At 37.5% G+C, this 10,255-nt stretch overlaps 1 protein-coding gene across 2 annotated transcripts in view; it reads right to left on the bottom strand.

The window, feature by feature from the left end:
• Nucleotides 1–830: 830 nt before the first annotated feature.
• Nucleotides 831–10,255, bottom strand: part of FRZB (frizzled related protein) — a 32,434-nt gene continuing 23,009 nt past the window's right edge. For both annotated transcript variants that reach the window (XM_049615387.1, XM_049615386.1), the window contains 3 exons: nt 5,968–6,172; nt 5,516–5,579; nt 831–2,110 (listed from right to left, as the gene is read on the bottom strand). In XM_049615387.1, coding sequence (XP_049471344.1) covers nt 1,994–2,110; nt 5,516–5,579; nt 5,968–6,172 — 386 coding nt within the window. In that variant the 3' untranslated portion in view covers nt 831–1,993. The remainder of the gene's footprint in view (nt 2,111–5,515; nt 5,580–5,967; nt 6,173–10,255) is intronic.

The raw sequence follows: 10,255 nt of genomic DNA, 5'->3' as shown, positions 1-10,255 counted from the left end.
GTGTAGTTCTTCCCTTGCGGCACTTCACTCCTGCCCTGTGACACCCAAACTTACCTCTTTAAGGCTGTAACAGTAGCATCTAGAACGATATGCACCTGCCCCAGCCATCTGAGAATAAAGCGGGTGGCCAAATTATCGATAGCAACCACACAGCAGCTCAAAACAGCATGCGGTCTTCATGGAGGCAAGGTTGGAACTCTTTCTTGTGGGATTCCAGAAACTGTAGGGGCTTGGACATCAGCCAGAAGGTTGAGATGGTCACTTACTTTCAAAAGAGAGAATTTAGAGGAATTATTATTTACCATTTGTGGAAATGTTTGTTCTAGACTGAATTTCATTCCCACACGATTGTCCGTGTAGAAGGAAGCACAGCACCATTTTGCTTCATAAATGTTTTATTTTCAGTGTACCATATCTTGGAAATCTGTTCTACTAATATCGAACACATAAATTGAAGGAAATGAGACATCCAAGTGATTGGCACAAGCTATGAAGAACTTGCTAGAGGAAGGAAGGAAAGGCATCAGTTATTCCCCAAGGTCCCTGGGGACACTGCAGCTTGGGTAGCAAGATTGTGCATTTGGTTCAAAAGTCGGCATAACCTCTCTCCTGAGGCGCCTGGGTGGCTCAGTCAATTAAGCAAAGCATTGGACTTCAGCTCAGGTCGTGACCTCACGGTTCATGAGTTTGAGCCCTGTGTTGGGCTCTCTGCTGTCAGGACAGAGCCTGCTTTGGATGCTCTGCCTTCCTCTCTGTCCCTCCCTTGCCTGCGTGCTCTTTCAAAAATAAATAAAAATATTAAAAGAAAAAAGAATAATCTCTCTCCTGACAACCGTAATTCCTTTTATTAGGCATATTTTACTGAGCATTAAACAGCACAAATCCAAATGATCAAGTACAGGCCTGTAATTCAGTCCAGCTTGGGTGTGAGTGCACAAACACATACACACGCTCACACACACACACACACAGGCACAACCTTGCACATTTTACCATGCTGCAAACTACAGCATTTTATAGAGCTATGTACCTTTCAAAAATAATACCCTGGTGCACATGCATACATACTTTCTTTTCCTGGTCAACACATCAAGATTTATTTTAAAAGATGCAAAAAAAAAAAAAAAAAAAAAAAAAAAAAAAAAAAAAAAAAAAAAAAACTTACACCAATGGGCTTATTTAAAGGGAAGCAAACTTAACAGAGGTACGCTGATAACAACAGATGTCTAGTTACAATTCACTTCCCTAATGCTGATTAATATATTCACAAACAAACCAAATGTATTGTCAAAAGAAAAATGCTACCGTTAACACCCCAACGGCTACTGGTTTCAGTTGTGCTTCTCAATCAGGCAAAATGTTCTTTCCCCAGCTCCTAGCACTATTTATTTTGCTTCCTGCCAATCTTGCAAATATTTTATCTTGTGTGTCGTTTCCTCATAAATGGTTCCTGGTGCTTGATTGCTTTGCCTGTGTGGCATTTGATTTCAAACTGCCATTTTACCTTTATAAACATTCAGAACTTTTAAGCGTGAGGAGAATGCCCAAAAGGCATGTGAAAATGAGGCTGTAATTAGATGAGCAGACTAGGTTTCACAGCATATCTAGCTCTCTGTGTATACCAGAAATCTCTCTTTGCATCCAATATTGCATTCCCAATCTGGGTGCAGAACAGCATATTAACATTTACTCCAGCAAAAAGGCCCTGGTATCAACATGTTTAATTTATTATTATTGCAGAGAATAGTTTTCCCAGGATTAGTGAAACAGAATACATATATTTAAGGAGCTGCACTCAGAACACAATAAAGAAAAAAGAAAGAGGGAAGAGAAAAACAGAAAATGAAAGAGAAAATAGAAGTAATATCAGTTACCACATGATTTTTGTGGTAAAAAATAGAATATGACGTGCAATAGTGCAATTTTCCTTTGCTAGTCCAGCAATGCAAGTCTTAATAGGAAGTCCACTGGTGTTCTTTCTGCACTTCAAGATTTAGTTGCGTGCTTGACGGGGGTTGGAGCTCTTGCCAGGCTTCTGACTCTGAGTGGAATCACTATGGCTTGAATCGCTTTTATTGAGTCCAAGATGGCGGAGCTTCATATCCCAGCGCTGTGAAATTCAAAACAGAAAATGCTCACGTGCATGTATCACCAGGGTCATCATTTCTATTATTCTAACAACTAAGTAAGACCTCAAAGTCAGAACTCAAAACCCTTTTCCAAAAGTATAAAATTCATATCCCAGGATAACAAAATTGATGCTACGTGAACATAATTCTCTGATCATGAAAAGCACCAAATTGGCCACCTATAATATATCAGTTATGTTTTCATATCAGACCTTAAACTTAAAATTTCCACATCAAATGGTGACAAAACTATCTATCAAAATCTGCAGGTATTTCCGGAACTAACATACACAAGTCTGGCACTACACAGGGGATCACCAATGGAAGATTTACACAGAGAATTTGAAGGGCTATTCTTCATCTTCTTCTTCTACAATACATCAGAACATAGCCTTTTAAAACATATGTGATTTAAGCAGCGAAAAAAATAGAAATTTTGGGGGCAAAAAAGATCTCTTAAAAACATATTTCCAAGTAATATCTACCAAGTGCGACAATCACAACAGATAAGGTCCTGCACTCATTCTGTTTTACAAAGCCGACATTACCAATATTTCTAATGACCACAGTCAAGTTCACTAATATTTCATAGTAACACTACCAATAGTATTTACATGTAATATAATAAAAGGAAGTTATATTATTGGTGTTAAACGTAGTGAATAAGGACCACAGCACTACTTCTCAAATTTCGATGAATACAGAAATCACCTGGAGATATTAATATTGCAGATTCTCATTCGATAGGTCTGGGCTGGGGCCCAAGATCTTCATATGTAGCAAGCTCCCAGGTGATGCCAATGTTGCTGGCCCCAAGACCACACTTTGAGCAGCAAGGAGCTAATGTCAGATGGCCCAAGCCCAAATTCTAACTCTATCAGTTACCGTGCAAAGTTTCTTGAACTTACTAAACCTCATTTTAATCATTAGCACATTGGAATTAATAATAGAATATACTTATAAGACTGTTCTGAAGATTAACAAATGAAAAATATATGAAGGGCTTAGCATATAATTATCATTTTTCAATTACTGAAAGTAATTCTTCATTTTAGCATACTTTACAATCTTATTGTTTTTCATATTAAAAAACAGTCTGATTCTCAACTGCCCAAGGCAGACCAAATATTTTGATTTGAACAACCTGCTCTAACAGAGACTTAGGTAGACAACCATCTGTATGGCAAAACCAAAAGAAGGTCTTTATCTCATTCTTATTCTATTCACTGAGCAAAAAGAAGGAAAAAAAATCAGCTGAAAAGGGAAAATCCATAAAACTCTTTTTTACATCCTCAAATTGACAGGAAAACTAAACTAAGGATCTCAATAATTCTAGCCAAAAGAGATTTTCCTACCCAAGATATTTAGCCATGAGTATCTGCAATATCAATTAAAAATTGTTGGGATGCCTGGGTGGGTCAGTCAGTTAAATGTCTGACTTCAGCTCAGGTCATGATCTCACGGTTCATGAGTTTGAGCCCCACATCAGGCCCACTGCTGTCTGCACAGAGCCTGCTTCAGATCTTCTGTCCCAGACTCCCCCTGCTTGCGCTCGCTCTCTCAAAATAAATAAATTAATTTTAAAAAAATGTTCACATTATTGATTTAATTCTTCCCTTTAGCATGTTTACATCCAGACTGAGATATAAAGAATTTCACAACAATTCTATGAGTCCCCCGTAGAAAGCAATGGAAAATGTTTGCCTAAGAAATAGGATAAACAAGCCATGTGTCCTGGGTCTTTACATGATGGTAATTGTTTTGGTACCAAAAGAGAAGCAGCAAGCAAGCCTCGTTACATGCTTTGCAGCAGGGATGTTGAAAGCTCTTCCAACTGGTACAGGAATTTAGGACAAATTCCTGTTCTGAATTAGCAAGCAGAAAACCAAATTAAAAGAACAGTAAGAGATTCCAACTTACTGAAGAAGAGCCACTTTTTAATAAACACCAAAGTAACTGAAAATAGATACAAATGGAGAATTCCCACAAGTCTGAACTTGAAATACATCTCACTTTTGACAAATATACCAGGGAAAAAAAGAACTTACTGAAGGGTAGTTTCTCCCTGCAAAATAATGCCCTTTACATTTTTGTAGGTCACTTCAACTCAAATGTGTCTGCTGTGTCAAGTGCCAGATGTATAAGATAAACTGCTCAGGGGTGTTTAACTTACCCTGTAAATGTTTCCCAAGCCTTCAAACTCACAGAAGTTAGAGGATGTATTATGTTTGGTACAATTCCCACTCTTTCTTTTCCCTCCCTGCCCACAACACACACACCCTTTTCAATTCTTTGCCAATCTGCGCATACATTCCTTTCTTTGGAACAGATTAGCTTAGTATATAGTAAGAAGAAAAGAAATGAAACCTTCTAACCTTCTATAATAAGGTTATATACCGTGATTTTTAAAATTTTTTTGTTTATTTATTTGGAGAGAGACAGCATGAGCTGGGGATGGGCACAGAGAGAAAGAATCCCAAGCAGGCTCTGTGCTGTAAGCACAAAGCCCAATGTGGGGCTTAACCTCATGAACCATGAGATCATGACCTGAGCCGAAATCCAGAGTCAGACACTCAACTGACTGAGCCACCCAGGTGCCCCTATTGTGATTTTTTTAAATGTATCACTTACAGAATCTAAGAATCAGTGGTTTAAAAACAAAGCTACATTACTGCTCTAAGGACCTAATTTGCTCAGATGTCTTATACACAGATGAACATGGCTGCATTTTGTACAGAAGAACTGGTGTCTACGAATTGGGACAACATTGGTAGTTTCCTACCCATCCTTTGTTCTCCCCTCTTAACTCCCAGAACTGCAATTTATGCCCAGCTAAAAAACTGCATTTGCCATCCTCTCTTGCAGCTAGAGATGGATATGAGACTAAGACCTAAGTAAAAATTGCTAGATGGGGCACTTGGAAACTTCTTTTTATCTCTTTTTTTTTTCTCCCTGAAATGTAGGTGTGATACTGGAGGTGGGAAGCCATCTTGCGACCTCCTGGTGAACATGAGCATGGAAGCAATGCCCTTAAAAATGGCAGAACAGCAAGCAAGAAGGAGCTGGAGCCCTAATGATAATGTGGAGCTACCCAACCAGGACTGGACTGACTATAGCCAGACTTCTCATTGTGAGAAGTTAGGCAACTGTAGTTAAATCTCTGATACACTTATAGAGAATTCACTCCTTAAATGAAATTGACATTAAAGACAAACTCAGTCGTTAGAATTTGAGATACACACACACACACACACACACACACACACACGCACACACAGCTCAGGTTTTAATAATTCTCATGCTGTTAAGGGCAGCTATTTTGTTTAAATGACAAATGTCTGGTTTTCTACTTTATGTATCACTTTGAACATAAAATATAGGCTTACCTTAACTTTTTTACCAAGTCGATCCTTCCATTTCTCAGCAATAGAACCTTCCACCAACAGTAATCTGTATTTTTTAAAGAAGCAACCATTTTTGAAAAATTAAAAGATATTACTGAAAAATACAAGGAATCGTTGCCAAGAAAGATTTACTGTTTATTCTACAATAGGACAGCCAGATTTTAGAATAGAAATTCTTAATAATTTGTGAGTCATAGACTCCTTTAAGAAGAAATGATGTTATGATCCTTCTCCCCAGAAAAATGCACACCCACAAATTGCACACATATACTTTTCTATCCAGTAAATGATACTGAGGGACCCAAATACAACCTATCGGTAATCCCCTAGGAGTTAGATCCCCAGGTAAGAACTCCAGAGTAAGACGTCTAGAGAAATGAAATAAAGAGATGATAGGTATAGCAATTATTCTGAACCTTTAGGGAAAGAATTACCTGGAGCGTTCCTCATCTTCATAGCCCATGATGATATACTCCTCATTAACATTAAGTGGAGGACACAGGCAGCCAGAGCTGGTGTAAAGGTTAACGTTTTCTCTTGGAATGTTTACCAGAGAAGCTTTTAGAATCTCCTTCACCTCAACTACTACAGTCACATCATGGCACTTGGTCTTTACTTCCTTAACTTTAGCCCGAATGACTGGATAAAAGAAAATAAAGTCAATATGGTAATATGATACATGATAGATGCCCCATTCAAAAAAGACAGGTAGACTTCTTTCTAGTCAATTCATATCCACTTCCTGCTCAACGAATGGAGAAGAAAAGTCAATCAGATGTTTGCCTTAGACATTAGTGAATGACACACTACACAACACACCTGCCCCCTTTAATGTTCAGCCCTGATCCCCTTCCAATTTGTATGTACATATATATTTGTGTATACATATATACACATGTATATGTGTGTGTACATGTGTGCATGTACTTCATAGTGAAAAATCCATTTAGATAATCAAAGGTTGAGTGAATCTGATGTGATTTTCCTCCAAAATTTTATTTGGAATGTGTGCATGCATGTAGTTTTGATTGCTACCAACAGAAGTTTATATTAATTTCACTATATGTAAAGACCTAGTACTTGAATATGCTTTGTTTACTTGTCAGTATTCTATCAGATTCATAGATTTTCTAAAGAGTTGGGGTCTTCAGTGCTTTCAAGTCCTGTTCTACAGTGTCCCCCAACTGTTTCCACCATCTTTCCACCTCCTTACCTTAGTGACTCTTTAAAAAAAATTTTTTTAACGTTTATTTATTTTTGAGACAGAGAGAGACAGAGCATGAACGGGGGAGTGTCACAGAGAGAGGGAGACACAGAATCTGAAACAGGCTCCAGGCTCTGAGCTGTCGGCACAGAGCCCGACACGGGGCTCGAACTCACGGACCGCGAGATCGTGACCTGAGCCTGAAGTCGGACGCTTAACCGACCAAGCCACCCAGGCGCCCCAGTGACTCTTTAGACATCAGCTCCTTTCTTCATTTCAGAGCAGATTATCTTTTATATTTTCCTGTGAGTATACCACACTTTCTTTTTGAATAAAAACTGCTACCACTTGACTTTGTTTTCCTCCATCTGCTTTGAAGTCAGACACTCCAACATGTCTTCCTCTCATGTGGTATGGACAATGGTCTAATGTGTCAATCGCATTAATCTACCTCTCTCAGTGGAAATGCTGGCACCCACTTTATCTCACAAGAGCCAGCTTCACTCCTCAACATAAAGATGAACTGCCTTAAAAATAACCAATTTCGCTGCAAAGTCAAAGTATTTGTCTCAGAATCTAGAAAGCACAGTTCTGTGTCTAATCTGGGTATTCTGTCCTTTGGAAGAGCCAAATTTTTTAGATTCCTCCTTCTGATAAATGAGTTATCCTTTTTTTTTTTTTTTTGAAAGAGGAGTTTGAAAAGCCTACAAAGAAGTAAAAACATCAATTAGTAAGAAGCCAATGGCTTTTGACCAGGCTCCCCGGCTGCTCTAGTTTAATATCTAGGGATGTTATACGGAAGAAGACACAATATATCCAAATTAATCCAGTTTTTGAAAGCCTCTTAGGAACAGATCTGCAAACCACTTTCATCTGAGTTCCTTCCCATGTATTTTAGGGTCTTTTGGACTACACAGGAATGGAAAAAAGTAATCCATGAAAACATAAAGCTAGCTAATAAACCATTCCCCTCATCAATGCCCCAAGTCTATATGGAAACATTCAATAACATTCCACCAGTACAATATATGTATGATAGAAATTAAATTGCAAATTCTAAAAACTTCAGGACAAAATCTCATTTTTGCCTCTCAGGTATTTCAGTTTCTGGAGAAAAGTATGAGAACTTACAGCAAACAAACATAACTACCCAGCTGTCCCTGCTTGGTGAAACTTGTGAGTTAAGAAATCCCTTATTAGTGTTCTCTCTAGTCTGTATTTTAACAAAAAGTAAGATTGCCCTTTTTTGAAATGTCATTTGGGGGAATCAGATGATAAATTGACAAGCCCAGCTAGCAGGCATTTTTTTGTGTCCTGGTTTATGTAAATGTGCTTCATAGCATCCATCAACTCTTAGAGATTAGCAAACTGTGCAAATGTTCTCAAACTAATGATTTATTTACCCAGTGTGTCTACTATTTTCATTAGAAATTTTTAGCACATGTACCCACTCCAAAACAAATATCTCTCTACAAGACTTACTTTATTATTCAAGTAATTTTGTTAAAGCTCAAGAGCTTTTACTGAATTAATCTGAATGAAGCACAGGTCATCTGAATTATCATTTACTCCCGCCCCAACTTTGTTTTCTCATTAGACACAGGCAGATACTTATGACAAAAATCAACAGATTTCAGAAATTAAATTGCATTTTCTTTTCAGCATTCTTCCTTCTATTTAATCATTTGAGTGCCTGCCTTCCCCCAAAGATGTTCCACATTAAGCTGCAGACACATGAAATCCTTCAACTTTGGGCAACCTGGTTATTGTTTGGCCATGAAAAAGAAATGATCTCTCTCCCATTAAATGTGATCTGTATTCCATTTTACGTTATACTATTCCCTCAGCTACTGTGTCAAAAATCTTCTCTTTCCATGACTTGTAACCACTAGTTTTTTAACTTTTAATCAAAACAGCAGCATCAACCATTGAAGCACTAAGAAAGTAAGATAAAGTAAAAGTCAATAATAAGAAAAGTAAAATAAATACCAAGTAAGCTAAATTCCCTTGAAATAACATTTTTATTATGATTTTTTTACTATAACTATACTTAAAAGTCCATAAAACATTTTTCAATCTTGAAAACCTAATCTCCTAAAAATCAAGACCTCCATTTCCCTGTGATTTTTCACATTGGGTTTTAGAAGAATGGATCCTCCAATTAGCAGCCAGGCATTTGACTTCTCAGAAAAACAACCTTTCAACCTTGCAAGCCACCATTGGCTAAGAGAAATTAGATTCCTCTTAAGGTGAGTAGTAAGCAAAAAATAAAAATTTATTCCATTGAAGAAAACTTATAAAATTAGTACATTTATTTCAAAGAGATTTATTTACCTGAGAATTTTCTATTTTATACTTTCTAATACATGATATTTTCATAGATATCAAAGATTACTCTTACAGAGTCTTACCAATTTCTCTCCTTCCTACTCCCAACAGTACAGAAATAAATTTGCCATATATGTTCTATGTCCTCTAAAATAAGGCCTGTAAATTTGATAATAAAATTCTCATTTTAATAAAGTTTCCTTTAAAAATGTATTTAAAAAACATTTTAATGTTTATTTTTGAGAGAGACAGAGACAGAATGTGAGTGGGTTAGGGGCAGAGAGAGAGGGAGACACAGAATCCAAAGCAGGCTCCAGGCTCCGAGCTGTCAGCACAGAGCCCAACACAGGGCTCGAATCCATGAGCTGTGAGACCATGACCTGAGCCAAAGTCGACGCTCAACCAACTGAGCCACCCAGGTGCCCCTAAAAATGTATTTAATTGTCATGTTTATTCATTGACTCCACATCAACAATCATCTTCAGAGATATAGTCACATGACCTTTATTAATCTTATAGATGCCCAGGAAAAAAATCACAATAAAATGCCTATGGATTACAGCAAATGTTTTTTGTCCCTTGTTGTATCAACTGGAAAACTCCGAGTTGTCTAAATATAAGAGTAATTGATATTTGTGACTCTGAAGCATGCCAGTACCCAAAAGTACATTCTAAATAATTTAAGAAAGGACAACTTACATTCAATAATCACTGATAAAATTAGGATAATAATACATCTCATGGGGCAGTTGAGGAAACTATAAAAGATAGTGTATAGAAGTCACTTTGCACAGTACCTGGTACAAAGACAGGAGGCTTTTTCCTCCATTTAAGTCTGTTGGCTACATTTAGATGGGTGGCTCTTAGATTAATATTTTATCAAAATGTCACATTTCTAGGTCAAGCTAGACAACAAAACATTTCCTTAATTGAATACTAACAACTTCTGTGTTACTTTCCAACTCTGTCAGTATGTTCCATGAGACAGACTGATTGGAGACACCAAGTTGTCCTCTGTTAACCATCCATCCCTTATGCATCAAAGTGCTCCTCTGTTCACCCCAGTGAAGCTGACTTGGAAGCAAAACTGAAAACCCATGCAGCCCCAAACATTCAAGCTCAAATCCTCCTCAGCGTCTCAGAGAGCAATCTAGTTTGAAATGCAGCTCTGTGTACTTACTTAATTACAT

Source organism: Panthera uncia (assembly GCF_023721935.1).
Source record: "Panthera uncia isolate 11264 chromosome C1 unlocalized genomic scaffold, Puncia_PCG_1.0 HiC_scaffold_3, whole genome shotgun sequence".
NCBI lineage: Eukaryota > Metazoa > Chordata > Mammalia > Carnivora > Felidae > Panthera > Panthera uncia.
Note: the sequence above shows the minus strand (reverse complement) of the source record. Positions and strands in the feature narration are given on the sequence as shown.